Source organism: Pongo pygmaeus, chromosome 7 (assembly GCF_028885625.2).
Source record: "Pongo pygmaeus isolate AG05252 chromosome 7, NHGRI_mPonPyg2-v2.0_pri, whole genome shotgun sequence".
Lineage (NCBI taxonomy): Eukaryota > Metazoa > Chordata > Mammalia > Primates > Hominidae > Pongo > Pongo pygmaeus.
Window position 1 is genome coordinate 35,895,782 of NC_072380.2, and position 21,456 is coordinate 35,917,237.

General features: G+C 40.0%; 1 protein-coding gene and 1 long non-coding RNA gene across 8 annotated transcripts in view; one reads left to right on the forward strand and one right to left on the reverse strand.

Annotated features, from left to right (window-relative positions):
- Window positions 1–12,649, reverse strand: part of LOC129042903 (uncharacterized) — a 38,150-nt gene extending 25,501 nt beyond the window's left edge. Inside the window, exons 1-3 of the long non-coding RNA XR_008504232.2 lie at window positions 8,675–12,649; window positions 7,917–7,990; window positions 6,011–6,057 (exon numbers count right to left, since the gene is read on the reverse strand). This is a non-coding gene — a long non-coding RNA (uncharacterized LOC129042903). The remainder of the gene's footprint in view (window positions 1–6,010; window positions 6,058–7,916; window positions 7,991–8,674) is intronic.
- The window catches only part of UNC5D (unc-5 netrin receptor D), a 554,235-nt gene that overhangs the window by 455,546 nt on the left and 77,233 nt on the right, over window positions 1–21,456 (forward strand). For 5 of the 7 annotated variants that reach the window (XM_054499220.2, XM_054499221.2, XM_063668622.1 and 2 more), the window contains one exon: window positions 8,263–8,295. The exons of the other annotated variants lie outside the window; for them this stretch is intronic. In XM_054499220.2, coding sequence (XP_054355195.1) covers window positions 8,263–8,295 — 33 coding nt within the window. The remainder of the gene's footprint in view (window positions 1–8,262; window positions 8,296–21,456) is intronic. 7 annotated transcript variants of the gene reach the window in all.

A 21,456-nucleotide genomic window follows, 5' to 3' on the forward strand; every position in this document is an offset into this window, starting at 1 on the left:
AGTACCTACTATATTCTATTTATTGTTCTAGGTACTGGAAATAGGTAAACAAGACCGACGTAGACCCTATGTACAGGTAATTTGGTCTGTAATGTTAGATAAATGTTTGGTCTAGCATGAGGACTAATGAAGCTGAAAAACAATTTGGAAGTGAAGAGTCCTCAATTTGCAATTTCCCTTTAAGCATTTTTTAATGAGTCAAGACTGATAGCCTCATATCAGTTAAGTATTTTCTTAGTCATCATAACAAACACCTCTCAAATCTCAATCCCCACCATCTTCCCTCTCCAAACCTCCCTACCTCTCTCCTGAGCAATTTAAGGAACAACCCTTGACACAGCAGGAAGCCACTGTGACCCTATGGCAAGGCTGGCACTTACAAATAGGATTCCTTTTTTACAACTTTATTGAGGTATATTTGACAGTTAAAAATTGTATATATTTAAATTGCACAGCTTGATGATTTGATATATGTGCACTTGTGCAATAGTTGCCACATCAAGCTAATGAGCATATCCATCACCTCACATAGCTCCTTTTTTTTTTTTTTTTTTTTAGTGCGTGTGTGGTGAGAACATTTAAGTCCTGCCCTCTTAGCAGATTTCAAGTATACAGTACAATATTGTTAACAGTAGTCACATTATTTCACATTAGATTTCTAGGACTTCTTTATCTTGCCTAATTAAACTTTATACCCCTTGACCATTATCTTTCCATGTCCTCCATCCCAGCCTCAGCCCTCAGCAACCACCATTCTACTCTGTCTCTATGAGTTGGGTATTTTTAGATTCCTCATATAAGTGAGATCAAACAGTATTTCTCTTTCTGCATCTGGCTTGTTTTACTTAGTATATTCTCCAGGTTCATCTATGTTGTTGAAAGTGGCAGGATGTCCTTCTCTTTTAAGGTGAATAATATTTCATTGTTTGTATATACTACAGTTTCTTTATGCATTCATTTGTCAACAGGCATTTAGGTTGTTTTCATATCTTTGCTATTGTAAATCACGTGGCAATAAACATGGGAATGTGGATATCTCTTCAATATATTAATTTCATTTTGATATTTTAAAATGATTTTTAAATATTTGAATATCACTCTTGCCGCAAAGTCAGTGATTATCATGACATTAACCAACACATGATTATCTTAAGCTTGAATTATAGAATCTGGACTTTTTGTTCCATTTTGAATATATACAGTATATATTTCTATTGTGACTGGAAGGCAGGGGATCAAAGCAAAAGAATTCATAGGTTAGAAAAAGGACTTTATCATGCATCTTCCTTTGGAGCAGAGTTGGAAGCATTGCATTTTATCACGCTGAGGCTTATTACTGGTAAGAAAGTCTTACAGATATAGGCTTAAAAGTGTTTGCAGTGGCCCAAGACCATATTTTACTCTGCATAGTAATCACAAAAACTAACACACATGGAATCAGCAGGAATGGATAGACATCACAATGAAGTTGGTATCAATCTAGATGTTTCAATGATTGAGCTCAAAAATATGTAAATGCCACTTGTGAGCATGGTCATTAAGGATACTTATTTGACCAGGCCCCCCAGTTTGAAAGAAAAAAGAGGGAAGGCTACATCTCCTGAATGCACACTAATTATGCGCTTTGACTAAGGGCAATTGAGGAAGGTCATTGTCATCAGAAGTGACATCCTTGAGCCATCTGTTTTGGTACCCTTCTGACTTCACCTAATTAACATGATGGGATCTTGAACAATGCATAGTTAGTTAGGAGATGTCAATAGAACTGTTTTTCATTTACTAATGTGCATCTCAACTCACAGAAGTTGTTATTTATGTGGGTGTTTTTGCCACTCAGCCCTGGAATTCCACTAATTCTCAGATTTCTCTGGGGAAACCAGTGATTTCTCTAACTGACATCACCAATTTGAAAACTCCAGGAGGAATCTCTAAAAACTTCCTATTCTCTGTGCTTGTCCTCCATGAGTATGCTCAGATTGCATTTTGAAAGGGGTAATAGATCTTGTGATGTCTATACAGGCTGGGAAGCTGGGGGGAGTAGGGTTGAAGTGAGAAAGCAAGAACTGAACTAACCCAGTACTAAGTGGGATAAATATGGTCTCTGAAGGGTCATTGCTGACCAAGATCTTTAAACATGAACTGAAAAGAAAAATGCAATAAGGAAGCTAAAAAGAGTCAAATCTAGAGATGGGTTATATTTTAATCTCTTTTAATATTTCTGCATTTTTAATCACTGAAATAGTTTTAGGATGTATACAAGAGTTGGAGGTTGTTTTCCTGCATGTTCTATGACCTAAATGAACTTTGAACACTCAGAGGAGAACAGACTCCCCACTTGTCATTGTCTCCCTGACATATTCCGGCATAGTGTTGTTGCCAATGCAAAGCAGACTTCATGTTTGTCTAATTATCCTTCACTGCTAATACAAGGCCTATCTGCCAGGCCCTGGGAATTCCTGCAGCCTTGGATAGCATTCAGAGGGCATAACACCAGCTCTTAATTATTTCTAGTTATGAGGGGAGAGGGAAAGCATGAATACATGCAATACACTGATAATCAATAACCTCAATCTCTTTTCTACCAGTCAGCAAATAAGCAAATAGCTCTTAATTTCGTTCCCCCTATCTTTTTCTTGCTGTGACTCTGTGGTCGCAGTGTCACACAAATAAGCATTTAAATATGATTTACGTGTTAGGGACCCATAACTGACAGTGATTTTTAAAGTATAAAATATATCAAATGAACATTTGTGATGTTATTAATTTTTGGAAAAAAACCTACATTGTGTTTTAGTGACTATAAGTTAGACATACTGTTGAGAGAGGGAAGCAATCCCTGCAAATGGAGTAATCACCAGAGATTTCAGGAAATAATCAGAAATCCATCTGTGCCATGGAGTCAGGAGACTTTTCTGTAAGAACCTTGAAGAGGGAAGGGCTTCCCAAGGTGAGGCAACAGCCTGGACGAAAGCTTTGAGTTGACCATGGAGAGAGTTAATAGATTTATCAGACTAGTACATGGATTTGTACTGAGGTGCTCCAGAAACTAATTCATATCTGGCATGGTGGGACCAGTAATGCAAGACCATAAAGGTAGGCAGAGCAGTTGATCATGACTCAGAGGCAATGTGGAGTCATGTTAGATTCTTTCATGCTAATACTAGAGAATTATTGCAACAAATAAGGAAATAAGCCAGAGAATAGATACAAAAGGCAGACTATTCCACAGACTTCAGAATCAACTCCTAAGTCATTTAAGAGTACAAAGAATGTGAAGGGTAAGTTAAAATACAAAACAGTTAACACATATCTTTTTTGGGGGTAGAAAAGGTTTCAAAGCATATGATTTATGACAAACAAAATAATTAAAGTGGTCTTTGTAGGTAAAAATATGGGATATGACTAGTCTAGTGAAATGAAAGAATGGTAAACATTGACTGTAATGACGTATTTGAATTGCTGCTGGGAAGTGAGTTGCTGCCCCACTGGGTATTTAGTCTACATTTAAGCAACCCTACTAACTGAATCTTAAAAATGACATAGGCCCTGGTATCAAACATATCTATGCAGTATTCAAAACCAGTGGGAGCAGATTTCAAGTAATCATCAGCTACAGCTTTTGAGGAGCAGCCCTCTGTCTGCAGCCCTCACTCTATGGTTGGAGATGAACCCTTCTGTCCACATATGCCATCTTCCCCCAGGGCCTGCTCTCTGTAGTCCCAGGGATGTGGGCTGCATGCAGCTGACCACGTTTATTCTCTAGTAGAGGCTGGATGTGTAGGGATGATGTTATAAATAGCTGCTAAGAACAATGGATACCATGGAAATGGTTCAGGAGCATGGAATATAAAAAAGGAAGCAAGAAATTAAAGGTGAAAAAGAAATGAATCATCACCAAAAATAAAAGGTAGATTGTTCTCTTTCTCCATCATATAGATATATACCTCCCCCCTCATATACACAAGGGCAGACACAAAGCAATAGCTGCCTTACAGTACTAAGTGACAAAAGCAGATTGCAGAACAATACATAAAAGACAATTCCACATTTTTATAGGTAAAAATGATAAATCACTGGCAATTTTATGTAGTTTCATATCTATAAAATCCCAGGGGATAAAGACCTAGGCTTGTATGTATAACTTAACAGTGGTTATCCCTTGGTGCTGGAATTATGCTTTTTTCCCTTTGTGATTATCTATTATATATATAATATATAATATATATAATATATATATTTTATTTTGGATGCACAACTACCTAGTAACTGTGTAAGTATAAAAATGAAATAAATGAAAAAAGTGAAATAAAATGTGACAATTTAAAACACTTAAAAATGTTTGCATTTTTAACTTATAAATACACAAAAAGATTATAAGACTGAGTTATAATAATTTATCATCAATTTCCAACTTACTCAGAAGGTACCAATCAGTATATGTTAGACCCTGGGAAAACTGCTATGATTTTTTTCGTAAACTATAGTTCAGCTTCCACTGGGTCAAAATTGCAACATCTCTCACCTGCAAGATATAGAAGAGACGCTTCTGGGACCATTTATATAACATAGCTACCTCAAGGCATCTTAGGGAGGCAGAGACTAACTAAAATTGACCACACAGATCCCAGATATGTTGCCCGAAAGTGATCATGATCACAAAAACCCAAACCTAAAAACCCAAACCTCAAATAATCAAGATCTCTTGGAGTGGGGCCCAGGTATGAGTATTTGTTTAAAAAGCTCCCCAGATGATTCTAATATGCAGCCAACACCACTAAGCCAACACCACCACCAAGAACCGTGGTCCTAATGGATTAATTTACTAAGGGTCATTTTAACTTGGCCTTTGGAGAGAGGTAAAATTAAAGCAGAGAGAATGTAGTTGATCAAGGATGTTCCATGGCTGGGAGCCTTGTGAGAAAATGATTATGCAACCAGAATAAAAGATCATAGAGTGGGTACTTCTTGCAATGTCAGTGAAGTCAGTGGGTAGCCCTCTCTTGTGCTCATTGTAGAACAATCTCGATCAGATATTTCCTTTTGGGAAAATGCTCTATGTTAGCAGATTCCTGTCAAGGTACCATTGTTTCACAAAGCACAGCAGAATCCAATTTTGATGCTGATGCCAGGGGACTAAAACCCTCTTGGGCACCAGAGATTTCCAGCCATTTCCATAGGAGGATACACACTGATACACAAGACATGCTGGAACCTAGCATAACAAGTCCCACTGTAGAGAAGCAGCTGTTTGAATAATTTTTACTCTGTAGAATGTCTTTGGTTGCTGGTCTGCAGATTTACAGTGGGTGAAGGCAAGGGAGTCTGCATTCTAGCCCCTGCCCTAATTTTTAGCATATCAGGAAACTGAAGTTTTGATTTGCGTTGGTCTCATATTAGCAGAGGCTGGAACTAGATGCAAGTTTTAACTTGCATTGAAGAATCCCCAAAATTCACTAGAATTTCTGATTTGGAGTTGTGACGTCTCTCTAAGCAGCAGCACAAATAGGTTTGTTTTTTTTTTTTTTTTTTTACTCTGACAATGATCATGATAATCATAACAGGTTGAAATTGTGTCATTAGCTATCGATTGTTACATTTATTGATGACAAACATGTGCTAGCTCTATGCTGCATGGATTTCCAGTTATCATGCTTAATCGTCAGTAGCAACCTTTAATGGGAATTTGTATTCCCATTTTACTGTGAGAATACTGAGGACACACAGCATGTAGACAATTGAAGGTTTAAATCCAGTTCTGATCCTGGTCTACTAATGCCACAATGCCAATAAAAGTGGCTCCAAAGCTAGGTTAGAGGGGAAGTGCCGCACTCATGCCCTGTGTGCCCTTGTTGCCTGATTTCTCTGTCTCAAGTACATGGCCCTGGGCTTTTCAGTCACATTTGTTCATTCATTCTTTCAGAGCTATACCTGATAGAACTCTACTACTCCAATTTTTTCATAGCCTGGCTATATTAGATTTATTTTTCTGCAGCATAGTTATATATCTCACCTGTTTTTAATGGAGTTTCATTTTGCTACCCAGCATAATCTTCATTCCTGTGGTTTAGAAGGAAGAAAATACTGTTAAGCTCAGAGTTCTAAACAGATGTTCTACATGTCTCCTTGTGTAGTTGTAGCAATGTATCACTTTCAGACATCTCAGCCTTGGCCTGCCAGCCTCACCGTGCCCCATGCCAAATGCTTTCAGATACTGTGCAATAAGCAAAAACTGAGGTTAGCTTAAAACCACCAAAGTCATTTTATTCTGATTCTTGAATGCATTAGCATCTGGACTTCAGGAGGGACCACCTGCTCTCAGGAAAACTAGTACCGTCACATCTGTTCAGTAAAGGAAATGCAAGTGTTCTCTGTTTTAAGAAACCCGACTATGTAAAAATAATCTGACTATGATCATATCAACATTAACAAATTATTATCTTTTATAAGGATTTTTCTTTTTAAAGAAATATTTGCCAGAAATTACCCTTTACCTCTCACTTTGCCTTTCTATTTTAAAAAAATAGTAGCCCATTTTCAAGAGTGTGATTTATACACACCTTGTGAAAGTGACTTCCACAACAAATCAGATGGCAAAACACACTAGAGCTGCATTTATAGCACACTGCATTCATGTAATGCAAGAGCATTCCATAGAAACCATGTTAAATGCAGGAGTGAGTTAGGGTGAGAAAGACTCTATGGAGAACTCAAAATAGAGCTGTGTTGATCTGCCTGGGAAGGGTGATGGTGCAGTCAGTCAGATAATATTTAAGTTCTCAAATGTGTACTGTACCAGATGTGCTTCAGTTAAAAACATAATCCCAAATGACAGTTTCGCCTCACATGGCTCGCCTTCGGGCAGAGAAGGGGACTGCGTAGGGTCCCCCTACCGTTGTGTGAGTCCGTGAACGATTAGCAACAGCCTGGATCCCTGTAGTCAGACAATGACTCATCTAAACCCTAAGAAAGGAATAATGAGAAGGAGGAAGCACCATGCAGATCTTCTAGAATCTTGGCATAGCGTCTGAAGGGCAGTCACCTTGGGTTCGTGCATTGTGGTGGAGTTGTGTGAGCCTAAGATGGACGAGGGTAGGGGGAATGGGGAGAAGAGGGACTGTGGTATGACACAGAATAAGCCACAGAGGCCCAGTCTCAAAGTGACCTGTAAGATTAGATTATTTTAATGATGGGAGATGGGACAGGAGACAATGGATGGGGGACACTGGGGGCATTGAGAAAATTCCTCAGCTGAGCTCTGACTCCTGTGGCCATGCTGAATGCCTTTTCTTTTTCTTTTTCTTTTTTTTTTTTTTTTTTGAGACAGAGTCTCGCTGTCGACCGGGCTGGAGTGCAGTGGCGCGATCTCGGCTCACTGCAGGCTCCGCCCCCTGGGGTTCAAGCCATTCTCCTGCCTCAGCCTCCCATGTAGCTGGGACTACAGGCGCCTGCCACGTCGCCTGGCTAATTTTTTATATTTTTAGTAGAGACGGGGTTTCACCGTGTTAGCCAGGATGGTCTCGATCTCCTGACCTCGTGATCCACCCGCCTCGGCCTCCCAAAGTGCTGGGATTACAGGCGTGAGCCACCCTGCCCGGCCTAATGCCTTTTCTCTTAATCCACCTTATCTGATGCGTGCACTGCTAAATACTGTGATTATAAAATGACAACTTTTCCATTGAGAGAGATGGAACAGATTTTAGCAGATAATGGAGATGTGAAACAAAACAGAGTGGTTTGGTAAAAACAAAACTAATGTGTTCACCGTGCCACACCCATACCTGATAAGAATGGATAAACAGGCAGAGTTGGGGACTTTTTATCCAGTCTGTGATCACTGCAAACCAAGGCAGGATCCCTTTAAATATTTATTCACTGGTTCATTTTTCTGTCATCTAGAGTGAAACAGCATCCCTTACCTGAGCAGGCTTCTGGCTGTATATAATAGAGTGACAGGCTGAAAGCTCACTGCTTTCCTCATCCTGATAAGAATCTAGCAAATGCAACAGAGAGAAATGCTAGTGAACCCACAAGAAAATAAATTTTTAAATGATGAAGTAATCATCCTACAATTATTTATTTTTCAAAAAAGAAAATTTTTTTAAAAAATAGAATGAAAAAACTATGGACAATGCCATTCCTGTTGTCCGTAAAAATGGAGAAAATGTTTTATTTATAGAGGTAGATATAAAATGATACAGGAAATATATCCGCTCCATGTAAATTTATTAAATGCAACTTTCTTTTTCTCTTTCTTTCTTTTAGATAAAAAACCTCTTCATGAAATAAAACCCCAAAGTAAGTTATTGTTCCTCTTGTGAATATATTCTCATATTTGCTGCCTTGCTGTTGTATTTGTTTAGGAGCTGAGCAGAATTGAAGTTCCTATGAAAGATCCAGGGCTTTCGAGGCCTCTCCTCATGGAGTTCAGAGTCACATATCAGAGGTTTAAATCCAAAAGAAATATGCACACCCCTCTCCTCCCTCCCAGTAAAAATAAATCTCTCCTCTTGATTCTTTCTGCTTATAAGTCCATTTCTCTGCAAATGTCATCTAGGATTCTTATTTCTGAAGAGATTTATCACATTAAAATTAATAAATATTTGTCAGTACACACTTCCTTGAGAGCAGCCTTGGGCAAAAGCCTGACTACAAGTCTCTCCACCTAGCATCTTACCTCCCGTGGAATCCATGGCAGCTGGGCAGATTAGGATCCAGAACTCCATGGTGAAATAATTACGAGCTGAGGATTGGGGTGTTGGTACTGGCTTAGGCTCATTGTACCCAGGCTTGCTTATGGGAGAGTCCTTTGCATTGTCTTCATTTTATGCTTCCTGCAGAGCTGGAGAGAGGAGATGGCTGGAATGGCTAGCAGTATGGCATTTGACCTTATGCTCTTTAGTATCACCTGTAGGTCTTTTAAAATTCCCAATTTCCAGGCTGTATCAAGGCTATCAGAATTTAAGGTGGAGGGTTTTCAGGACCCAGGTATCTTTATTTTTCAAAGCTCCTCAGGTGACTCCAAGGTGCAGGTGGGGCTGAGAACCATGATCTTAGAAAAATGTTTCTCACAAGGTGGATCAGAATCCGCATGCATCAGAATCTCAGAGTGTGGCCAGAGCTTATTAAATTAAATATGCACCACCTCAGAACAGGACAAATACATTTGAATTCCTGGTTGAGGAGCTCCTAAGAATCTATGTGTTAATATGTTCCCCAAGTCATTCTCATACATCAGAAATACATAAAGGACACTAGGGAAACTTCAAGATACTGGGGCAACATAAATACAGCTCTCATTAGTAGGAGATTAGACAACTGCCTGGCTGGTTTGGTTTGTAAAGCTTGTGAAAGACGTCCCTGCCTAGCATCTCTCATTCTAGTATTAACTGAATGACTTTTGATCTTTTAAATCCTAGGGTATTAAAATTCAAAGAGCTTGGAAGAGTTAATAGCTATTATGAGCTAACTTCTTTGAGAGAATTAAGACCCTGTGAGGATAGACAGAAATAGGTAACTTGGGACAGGGGTCACAAGACACGAGGGAAAAATCCAGTGAAGCCATTCTGTTCCTATTTCCTTATGTTGCTTCAGGAAGGCTGGAGATACAAAGATATCATTACCTGCAAAGTCTAAGAATTTGGGAAAACAGCAAAAATAAACATTTAAACTTATGTCCCTGTTGTCTGCTGCCCATTAAAAAAAAATCATTTCTACTTAAGTATTGGTCCTCTGACATCATGCATGTTTGATTTTGAATTAATGGGAAGACTCGAATTTGGGGGCACCTGGCTGTGTATATGTGTGTTCATGTGTATGGGCATTGAGGGAGAGAGAAATAAACAGATCACTGAATATTTGGTCTGTGCTTGTGTCAGGACCCTCAGGATGACAGGTGGAGTAAGTGGACTCTTACCTTGCTCCCAGCCACATGGTGCATGCTGTCCACTGATTCTGTCATATAGCACAAAAAAGATCATAGGTATCCATGGGGTGGCCAATGTGAGAGTTACTTAGAAATGCATGTATGTGTTTTTAAAATTAATTTCACACTTAGTTTGTGAGTCCTGTCCTATTCTAATTTGGTTACATCTGTACTTCCAGCCATAAACCCCGCAGAAGCCATTTCCAGTCCTTAGGGACTTCAGAATTAGTTTTTGCTTGGGGTTCTCGCTCCTGAGCACCATGCTTAATTGCTGGATACTGCAACGGAATCGCTTAAACTGTTTTAATTTGTGATTTCTCTAAAAATAAGACCTTAGAGAATCAGTGTGATTGCAAATGTCTCCCAGAGGAATCCAATCGGGGTTCTATAAGCTGCATGGTTAGGAGTGCATTACAGAAATTCAGGCTGCAGTTGTTCACTGAAACAGGGGCTTAGTGTGAGACTACATGAATCATCACTGATGCAAAATCAAAGTCAATTATGAAGATAATTGAGAAACAACCTGTGCCTATATATAGCCATACACATGATCTTCCATAAGGCCTGGCGGATAGAAAACATCACTCAGAGCTCTGCACAGAGTGCTCCATGAGCAGGCGGGCAGAGGCACGAGCTTAGAGTTGTGGGGAGGTGTAAAAAGAAAGTGAAGTCTTAAGATATCTGTTGGCAAATCATAATGACAAACTGGGGAAAATATGTGCACTGCATAGCTCATGAAAGCACTTATTGTAAATGAGATAATTTAATCAATTACGTTTCCTAATGTACTAAACCGAATGTTTCATTTTCTGCTTCTGCACATCTTAAATTATCTTCAGGTGCTTTATGAGATTTAATCATAGTTAATAGAAACTTCATTACCATCAAATGTGCTTTCAATAAATGTTGTGTAACAATGTCAGGAGGTGCGATAAAATATAGTAGGTTCTGAATGGCAAACACGCACCCCCAGAGTCAAACTGAAAAATGGTTGCATTGAGACAATAAGACTCCTTGGAGGCTTGGAGAATACCTTTTTCTGAAAGGCTGTGAGCTTCTGAGTAGCAGCTGGTTTGGTAAGTTCACCTGAAGGGGTGAAAAGGATTTAGCTTTTCCCTGGAAAATAACTCAATACTATACAGTCTCTCTTCATCTCCTTTCCATGCAGTTTTGTACCTAACAGAGATGAGTGTTCAGCACAAACTCAGTTAATAGTTCTAGAGCCAGCTACCTCCAGGATATCTTCAGTTGAATATGTCCTAATAACCTTAATCTCAACTTCCTCAAAGTTGAAATTATCCTTCTCTGTCCCTGTCCTTAATCAAATCCTTTTCCCATCTTCTCTATTTCAGGGAACAGTATACCATCAACTCAGTGTGTAGGGCAGAAACTTGGAGAGCCTCCAAGAGCCCTATTATTTCCTTCATCTCCCTTTTCCTGCTCAATACCCAACAATTCATCACGATCTGACTATTCTGCCACCTACTAGATCTCAAGTTCATCAGCTGATCTCCGTCTCCACTCTGCTCAAACCCATCCCTTCCTTCCTTCAGCAACTTACTGAGTGCTGACCTTATGCTAGGAGGTGTTCTGGGTGGTGGAGAATCAACACTGAGCAAAACACATACAGCTTCTCCTTCTATCAAGCTCATGTGTTAGTGAGGAAGGACAGGAATAAACCAGATAATTCATAGTGCTGAATGGTAGTAAGTGTTATGAAGAGAAGCAGAGCAGGGTGGGGGGCTCTGACAGGGTTAGAGTGAGTGATGCTTTTTGATGTAAAGTGTCCAGGGGTTTCTATAATAAAGTTATGTAGCCGGACGTGGTGGCTCAGTCCTGTAATCCCAGCATTTGGGGAGGCCTAGACAGGTAGGTCACTTGAGGTGAGGAGTTCAAGACCAGCCTGGTCAACATGGTGAAACCTCACCTCTACTAAAAATACAAATATTAGCCAGGCTTGATGGTGTGCACCTGTAATCCCAGCTACTCAGGAGGCTGAGGCAAGAGAATCACTTGAACCCGGGAAGTGGAGGTTGCAGTGAGCCGAGATTGCACCACTGCACTCCAGCCTGGGCAACAGAGCAAGACTGTCTCAAAAATAAAACAAAATAAAATAAAATAAGTTATGTTTAAGAATAGATCTGAGGGGAGAAAAACAAGGAAACAAACATTCTGGGTAGCTTGGGGATGAGCAGTCAAGGCAAAGGGAACAGCAGGACACAAATGCTATGAGGTGGGAGTTTGGTTGGAGTCTCTGAGGGCCAAAAGGAGACCAGGATGTCTGCAACAGAATGAGAAGTGGAGAATAGTAATAGCTAAGGTCAGAGAAGCGAGGTGAGGGAAGAAAACTTTGTTTTGTTATAGTTTGAGTTTGTTATAGGCCACTGTAAGGACTTTGACTTTCACTCTGAGGAAGCTGGGAAACTATTCAGGGTTTTTATTCAGAGTGATACGACCTAATATATTCAAGGAAAAGCTCTTAACTGCTGTGTTGAGTGTAAACCTATAGGGAACCAGGGCAGAAGCAAGGAGATCTATCACAATGACCTATTATAACAATAATCTGTTACAATACCTAGGCTCTTAATCTAGCTCTAAGGTGATTGTGGCTTGAGCCAGCTATGTAGCAAGAGGAATTGTAAAAATGGGTCATATTCTGGATGTCTTTTGATGTCAGAGTCAAAAGGATTTTCTGATGTTTTGGGTGTAGAGTACAAGAGAAAGCAAAATGTTATGGATGATTCCAAAACTTTGGCTATGCAACTGGAAGAACGGAGTTGGCCATTACTGGTATGGGGAAAACTTGGCATAGCAAAACTGGAGGGAGAATCAGGAGGAGTTCAGTGTTATAAATGCTAAGTTTGAGATGCCTATTAAACATTTAAATGGAGAGGTTCAGTAGACAGTTGACGTTGGCCAGACAGTCTAGAAGTCAGATAAGTGCAGGCTGGTACCATAAATTTGGGGCTTGTCAGTGTCCGGATGATATTTAAAGCCCTTAGGTTGGATGAGATCACTAGATAATGGCGTGAATAGAGAAGAGAAAAGACCTGAGGACAGAACCTGATGGACATTAACATTTAGATGTAGAGGAGGTCAGAAGTCACTACAGAGAAGAAAGAAAAGTAACAGCCCAAGGAGTAAGAGAAAAACCAAATGAAAGGAAAATGGTGTCCCAGAAGAAAAGTCTAAAAATTCAGGCCATCTTCATTCCCACACCAGGATTTCTAGAGTTGCCTCTTTGTAGCCAGTCTTGCCCTGCATCAGTTTGTCTGATCTATCTAAAACAAATCCTGATCACATTACATTCCTGTTTAAGCCTCTTCAGTAGCTCAGCATTATTCTTAAAAGGAAGTCTAGAGCACTTAACACGTGTATGATCTGGTCCCAGCTTTCTGTTTTTTTTTTTTTTTTGAGACCAAGTCTTGCCCTGTCACCTGGGCTGAAGTGCAGTGGTGCGATCTTGGCTCACTGCAACCTCTGCCTCCCGGGTTCAAGCGATTCTCCTGCCTCAGCCTCCCAGGTAGCTGAGATTACAGGTGTCTGCCACCACGCCTGGCTAATTTTTGTATTTTTAATAAAGACGGGGTTTCACCACGTTGGCCAGGCCCGTCTTGAACTCCTGACCTCAGTTGATCTCGACCTCCCAAAGTGCTGGGATTACAGACATGAGCCACCGCGCTGGCCCCAGCTTTCTTTTCTTTATTACCGTTAAATATTTTCCTTCCTACCCTCTCACCATTGCTGTATTCCTCAGCAAAACAAAGCCCCTCAGTTTGAATGCCTGGTGCTCATGTTGGCCTATAGTTTCCCTTATGTGTTCTGTTACTTCTGACTAAGTCTCTTTCCCTCATCCTAACACTTAACCTGCTTAACTTATTCTTCCTTCAGTTTTCAACTTAGATTTCATGTCTGCAAGGCCTTCACCCTCCCACCCTAAGTGTGAGTTAGTTGCTCTTGTAAGTTGCCTCGGTATCAAACTATCCCGTTTTTGTTCTATATTTTCATTGCCTTTATTCTGGTCTGGATTCCCTATCTGATAGACATAGTCCCTGCCATCTGACATATAGTATAGAGTTTTATTCATCATTACACCTGTTGAATTTACCAGAGTCTAGCATGTAGATATTCAATTAATATTTGTTGTGCTGTGGTTTTCATTCTTCCTGCTAACTTCTCACTGGACCTTTTAGTGTTAAAGTAAAAGAAAATCGGCCATGCCTGTAATCCTAGCACTTTGGGAGGCCAAGGTGGGTGGATGACAAGGTCAGGAGTTCGAGACCAGCCTGGTCAATATGGTGAAACCCCGTCTCTACTAAAAATATAAAAATTAGCTAGGTGTGGTGGCAGGTGTCTGCTGTCCCAGCTACTCGGGAGGCTGAGGCAGAAGAATCGCTTGAACCCAGGAGGCAGAGGTTACATTGAGTCGACATTGCGCCACTGCACTCCAGCCTGGACGACAGAGCGAGACTCCATTTCAAAAAGAAAGAAAATCAAGATTTTGCTTCAATATAGTCAATTTTATTCATTCATGTAGAAGACATTTATTGTACAATTGTCCCATACAAATAATCTTGGCTCCTTGAAACAAGAAATGTATCTTCCCTATAATTTTAATACAAGGCAGAAAGAAGATAAGTGATTTGAGAAAAGTAAGTAAGGAAACTTCTTGTAATAATCATCTACTCTGTGCCAGACACTAGGTTAAAGCCCATAATGCACACGTCTTGAAATCATTTCCACCAAACAATGGCCTGAATGCATCCTTAAAGTCTGAAAAGTAAGTATGCTCTTCTCACTGAAGAAAATTCCATTCTGCACCTTTCCCCAAAATGCACTGGGTTCATTCAGAGTGAGATCATGTTGATCCGTATTCTTTATGATCTTCACCGGGTACAGAATTCCTCAGAGGATGTGGGGGCTGCACTGGCAACTTAGCATGCTCTTTTAGGCTATGGAGACTTGATTAGGATCTTGAATCCACAAAACTGTCTGTGTCTTTGGTCATACCTTTCAATTCTCAAAAGATTTCTAGGCTCTCCTAAGCTAACATTAGGCTACTGGCATTGATGCTGATGCTCTAACCACAGTCTCAAACTATTTTTTTCCTATTTTGTCCATTTTTCCTCATCTCCTGCTGATCATTTTCAATTACAGAAATATAGCACTTTCCGAAAATTGCCTGACTTGCTTCATCCTTCAGAATCATTCCTACTGTGAACCAATTCAACCCATATATATGTGCAACATTTGTATTTTTTTTACTATTTTCTATTTTTTATGATCTAATGTTTATTCCAGCATAAGTATATATCTTTTCTTACTACCATTTTCAATGATTTTGCTGACTCTGCCCTTAATGGACCTGATGGGATTTTGTTAATTAAATACCTCAGACATAAGCACAGACACAAGTAAGTGATAAACTACTAATAGTATGTTCTTTAGCACCAGAATAACTTGGGTGCTTGTTAAAAATGTGAATCTACAAGCTGAATCTCTCTACCTCTCAGTAACTAAAAATTTGTAGAGTTTATATCTTCAGTTTTCAGAATAAGACATGAAGTGAAGTAGTTTTTTCTAGGGCTGGAGTTCAAATTCTGCTCTTTTTGACTCTGTCTTCTGTTTCAATTTTGTCTCCCCATCTGATGGGCAAAAGCATAGTTCTTTTACAGTTCAAAAATGTCCCCCCAATTACATTCAATTTTCAAAGAAACATCAAATAAATGTTTAGGATAAATATGCCCCACATATCGCATGGGAAATACTTGTGCTAAAGCTACTCATTTTTTATCTGAAATTTAAAGTTAACTGTGTGTCAAACTTTTATTTGTTCAATCTGGCAAGCTTACTAAAAGGAGCTGTAAACATGTCTGAATGGGCACTATCAAAAATATTTTATAAAATAGACGACCTTTATTGCCAACCTTGGAAGGATGGTTAGAATTGAAGCAGATATTGGAGGAGAGAGCCTCTCAGTGAGGGTGAAAAGTCGGAGCCAAAAATAAAAGTCTGCAAAAGTGTATGGTCTACTTGAAAAAAATGAGTAGTCAGGTTTGACCAAAGAATGGGGTTCATGTAGATGAGAAGTGGGTAAACAGCATTGAACTGTAGCGTGAGCAGAGCGTGAAGTGTCTTGAGCAGTGAAAGAAGTCCACCCGGAGTGGATCCAGTCCATCCTGCAGTCATGAAAGGTGTCGGGGTGACTGTACTAGAACAGGGTTTGGGAAGTCATCCACAGGTAAAATGGTTCAAAGTAATCAAAGACTGGGGGTGTGAGTGGAGGGGACTGGTCCATGTGGATATCCACTGGGATGTCTCCTTTTGAAATTGAGATGGGAGAGGCACTAGACACAATCACTCAAATATTAGAATGGTTTGAGGAGGGAGTGAATGGAAACAGATTCAGAGATGACTCTCTGATCTCGAGCCATGTCCCTGGTGGTGTCATTACCAGAAAAGAGAATTCAAGAGAAGAAAATATTTGAAGAGGTAAGTATGAGTGATAATGATGAATCTGTAAATCGGATGACAAATGTGAGATGTGAGCACAAGATGCAGGTGGTTTTGCCCAGCGAGCAGGAAGGAAATATGGCATCAGATCTTCAGATAGAAGATGAGGCAGGAGATGTTAATCTGAGACTGTTCAGGATCAAGGAAATCGTTGGCACTGTCTGTATGTGAGTGATTATCCAATTAGATGAGAACAGAGAAAGGAAAAAGGGCCAAGAACTGAATTTTAAAGCCTGCCTATTTAGAACCAGGAGAATGAAGGGTAGTTACTAAACAATCAGTATAGAACAGGTCAAACTTCAAGAGAATCAAATTTAAGGGGCAGTTTTTTTCTAAGAGGAAGTTTGCTATTCTTGTCTATTGCTGCAGAGCAGTGGTAAAGAATAAGACGAAGAATGTTACAGTTGATGCAGTTGCAAACGACCTTCAAGAGAACAGTGGTTTAGGCAAATACAGACTTTACAGGGTATGGAAACAATCAAATGATGTAGCAGTAGTGGGTAGTTAAATAAGTGATCATGCAACCCGAGTATGGGCTAGGCAAATGAAAAAGGAATGAAGCCGGCCAGGCGCAGTGGCTCACGCCTGTAATCCCAGCACTTTGGGAGGCTGAGGCTGGCAGACCACCTGAGGTCGGGAGTTTGAGACCAGCCTGACCAACACGGAGAAGCCCAGTCTCGACTAAAAATACAAAATTAGCCGAGCGTGGTGGCGCATGCCTGTAATTCCAGCTACTTGGGAGGCTGAGGCAGGAGAATCACTTGAACCCAGGAGGTGGAAGTTGCGGTGTGCCAAGATTGTGCTATTGCACTCTACCCTGGGCAACAAGAGCAAAACTCTGTCTCAAAAAAACAAACAAACAAAAAAAGCATGAAGTAGGCATATTATGTTCTGATAAGTGATTGATAAGATAGTGTACATTTTCTTAAAGGAAAGTATAGTAAAGGAAATATAATATAGAGCCTTTAGTGTAGAGAAAGGAAAAGAAAAATAAATGGAGGACATTTACATATTTTTTTTTTCTGAAAGGGCACACAAGGTACTATCAACAGTTACTACTTTTGGAGAAGTGGTAGTTGGAAGACAAGCTTGCTTTTTGCATAGTATATGTACCTTTTTATACTTCCTAGAACATTTTCTAATCTTACATATGTATTACTTCTATTTGTTCCTTTTTATGTTAATAGTACAGTGTTAACTGATTGGGGAGATTATGGAACAAGTATTAAGAAATATTTAATGTGAAAAAATGCTTAAAGTTCTTGTAGACAAACAGCTAAGAAATCAGTAGATGTTAAAAAGGCAGCATGTTTGAGAAGTTTGTGAGAGAGTAAGTTGAGGGAAGGATTTGGGGAGAGGTGATTAGAGAGACTAGACTGTGTTTGTAGGCAGGGGGCAAGGCCCAGCTGTGGAGGAAAAATCTGAAGATGCAAGACCAAAAGAGAATAATGAATGAGGCCAGGTCTTCATGGGGCAGCTCTTCAGGGAACAGAAAAAAAAAAGAAAAAAGAAAAAGAAAAAGAAAATTGGATGAAGGAACAGAGGAATTTTGAGTTGCAGGGGAGTGAACTCACATAGGATGGTCTCCATGTTTTCAACAAGAAAGACGGCAGGTAAGGAGTAGGGGTCTTGAAGGAAAGGAACAAAGTTCAGAGCAGCTGTTGTAAGGAAAGCACAATTTGGCCATAGAATGTGAATATAATAATTATTGAGGTGCAAGGAAAGCCTGGGTGAGGTTGCATAGCATCAGTTTTTTGATGATGCCCGTGCTATAGTGACTTCCTCCAGCAGGGCAAGTTAACCCAGGTGCCAGTAATGGAGAGAGCAGAGAGGAGACGCAAGGAAGAGACACCTTGTCATAAGCAGCTTGGGAATGAAGACGGACATGTGTTCAAAGCCTGACTTTGCCATTTTCCAAGTTACTAACTTACTTGACACCGTGTCATCATCAGTAAAATAAGATATTAATATATAATACCTACCTCATAGATTTTATTTATGAGGATGAGAATGTGATCATCTGTGTAGTTCTTAGAGAAAGAGAAGTCAGCATAAGGTTAGTGCTCAGTTACTGAGTTACTGTGTTTCCTGAGAGGTAGTCACACAGTGTGATCAGGAAGACAGAGGTCAACAACTGGATGGAGAGTGACCAAAAGCATTGATTCTGGAGCCAGACTGCATGGGATTGAGTCCCAGTTCTGCTACTTACCAATCATGAGGCTTTGAGAAAGGCAAGTAATATTCTCTCACCTCAGTTTACACATCTCAATGAAGATATTTTTAGAAGGTTGTTGGAAGAATAAAATGAGTTAATAAATGTAAAGTCCTAGAACAGTGCCTTCTAAGTGCTTTTTAAGATATAGCTGCTATTGTCATTAATTACAACAGTGAAACAACTACAATAGCAAATTGAGATTTTCGAGGTTGGGAAATTGGAAAGTCAGAGATGTTACGAGATTCTAAAAATTGCAAATATAATTGAAATTGCTTAGCATGGTTGGCCATGGCTAACCATTTAAAAGCTATTTTCTGACGCATTAAATTAAAGGAAAAAAAGTTTGCTTCTTGATGACAGCACATATAAACAACTTTAACAATAACTTCTGTTTCATCATATTTCGGCATGCAATTAAATATTTTGGCAGGGCACTTTGTATCAACACTACCTCCTGTGCTGAGGGTGCTTCCCGGGGTGTCTGTTACCTGGCCTTCTATGGGATTCCATCTCCATGGCTGGCCGCCTCGTTTTCTGTTTGTCTTACCCTTCTCAGGATGTGCTGTATTTATCGTATGGATTCCTTAGTAATTCACTTCCTCTTACATATATACCAATTCAAGTATGTTTGTTTTTCTGAAATGGGAGCAATGGCATTCTGCAATATCCAGTGGGAGATAAAACAGAATATCATATGTTTGGAAAGGTACTCGCTAAGCTCCTATGTTAATTCTCAGTCACTTATCCAAATCCTGCAACATAGATTCTAATCTGGTATATAGTTAAGGTCGTAACATGAGCATTGAGTTAAATTTCCATTAGTAAGTGGCTGGCATTAATACATCTTTTAGAGGGGAGTTATGTAAAGAAAAGGAGGAAAATCAACTGAAAAGCCCTTCTATAGAGTCCTTTGGGCACATTGGTGACAATAAATGACTGGATACGATTATCATGCATAAAGCCATCCACCTTGTTAATACCCATTCCCTGAACTGTGAAGTTCAAAGGGTCTTTGAAAGGTCATTTAGTCCTTCTCCCCAGCTTTGGCCAAAAAACTAAAATAAAATAACTGGAGAGTACTGTAAAGTCGTGCTTTCTTTTAGAGACTTTCTGAAAGGAGATTTCACAATCTTCCCCAGAAATACAATTCAGGTTTTTAACAACCCTCATTGTAGAAAAGGTCATTGTAATATCTAACCAGAGTCCCAATTGCTATAATAAAAGGTCATGTCCTCTTTTGCAGTTCTTGTTAAAGATGGTGAAGAGTTGGTTACTAGCTTCATCATAAATGAATGGTCACTGAGCACCTACCCAGACAGTAGTCCTCTTCTCTCCTTATAACAACGTTTTATGTATTCAAGATCACCAGGAAGTCACTTTAAGGCTCCCTTTTCTTCAGGCCAAATGAACCCATAAACATTTCCTCTCCAGGGTCCTAGTTTCCAGCTCTCGATTAATCTTTTCAGCCTTCTCTGCAGATGCTCTGTGTCCCTTCCAGCCATGAGCACATTCCTCAGTAGTTTCTGACTAATTTGGAATACAAGAGATTTCACAGTCAGTGCTCTGCATTGTTTGTGGGGTTTGGGTTTGTTTTTTTTTTTTAATACCTGTAGATTGTAGACAGTAATTTTTTCTACCACCTGGTGAGTCCTCCCAAGCTTTGCCTGAAGCTTTTGTGACTCTGGGAGAGAGGAAAATAGGGATGAAGAAAACAGGAAAGACATTAGTACACATTGATATGTAAAGCTTCGTTTATGAAACAGAAAAGGGAAGGTATCCTGTGCCCACAAAAAGACAGAATAGTCTGCTCTGTCAGGGCTTTTGTTCAAAATCACTTTGAGCAAACAAACCAGCCACACTGTACTTGAGAGACCGGATAGGTATAAACATATGTGTAAATGTAAATGAAAAGAGAGTCCTGGCAGCAGGGGTTCTAAAATCAACCTAAGACTGTGGTTTCTTTGATATTTCTCTTCTCACAGTTGGAGGCCAGGCAGGCAATCAATAGCTGTTCATGATGATTGGCAAGTTTCCCTGGGAAGTTATAGAGATATTGTAGCTTTTGAAGAGTTTAAGGCAGTTAGGGAAAACAAAGCAACTCACTGGCGTTTGGAAAATTAACAATAAAAAACACAACCCAAAATGAGATCTGGGAAGTACAAGTGATACAAGTTGTTCAGAAGACCATAGGGCGGCAGCACTGGCTGGATTGGCCAGGACAGGATCACCTTCATGGGAAAGGAGGACCTTGCACTGGGTACCCTAACTGATGGGTAGATGCAGAGGGCTAGGGTCTAGATGCCTAGTGGAGTAGGGGTGGGGGGGGTATATATTACACTGACCACTACATACGGCCTTTTGTTAGCAAGTGTCCATCTAGCAGAGATATCAATTACAATTGCACTTGGGATGAATGACAATGCAATAAAGGGCTGAAAGGCTGAGCACAGGAATGGTCATGGGAAAAGTTGCCAGTCCCTCGGAAGTGACTGCACCTTGCGGTCCTGTTGCTGGAGCAATTCTCCCAGCAATGAGGGGCGGAGGCTTCCAAGGTTCTTTAGGGAGTTGAGTGTGTTCTTGTGTGCATGTGATGATTCTTCAGGGGCACCACTTAAGTGCACATGTGCTTACACACACACACACACACACACACACACACACACACACACACGACTTTCTCCCTTCTCTCATGAAGCCAGGGCAAAAAAATCTAGAACTACACCTTGGGGCCAGTACTGAACACATGAAAGAGAATCACTTCAACTTTTGTAAACACACAGAAATCTTTACAAAGAAAGCCACTGTG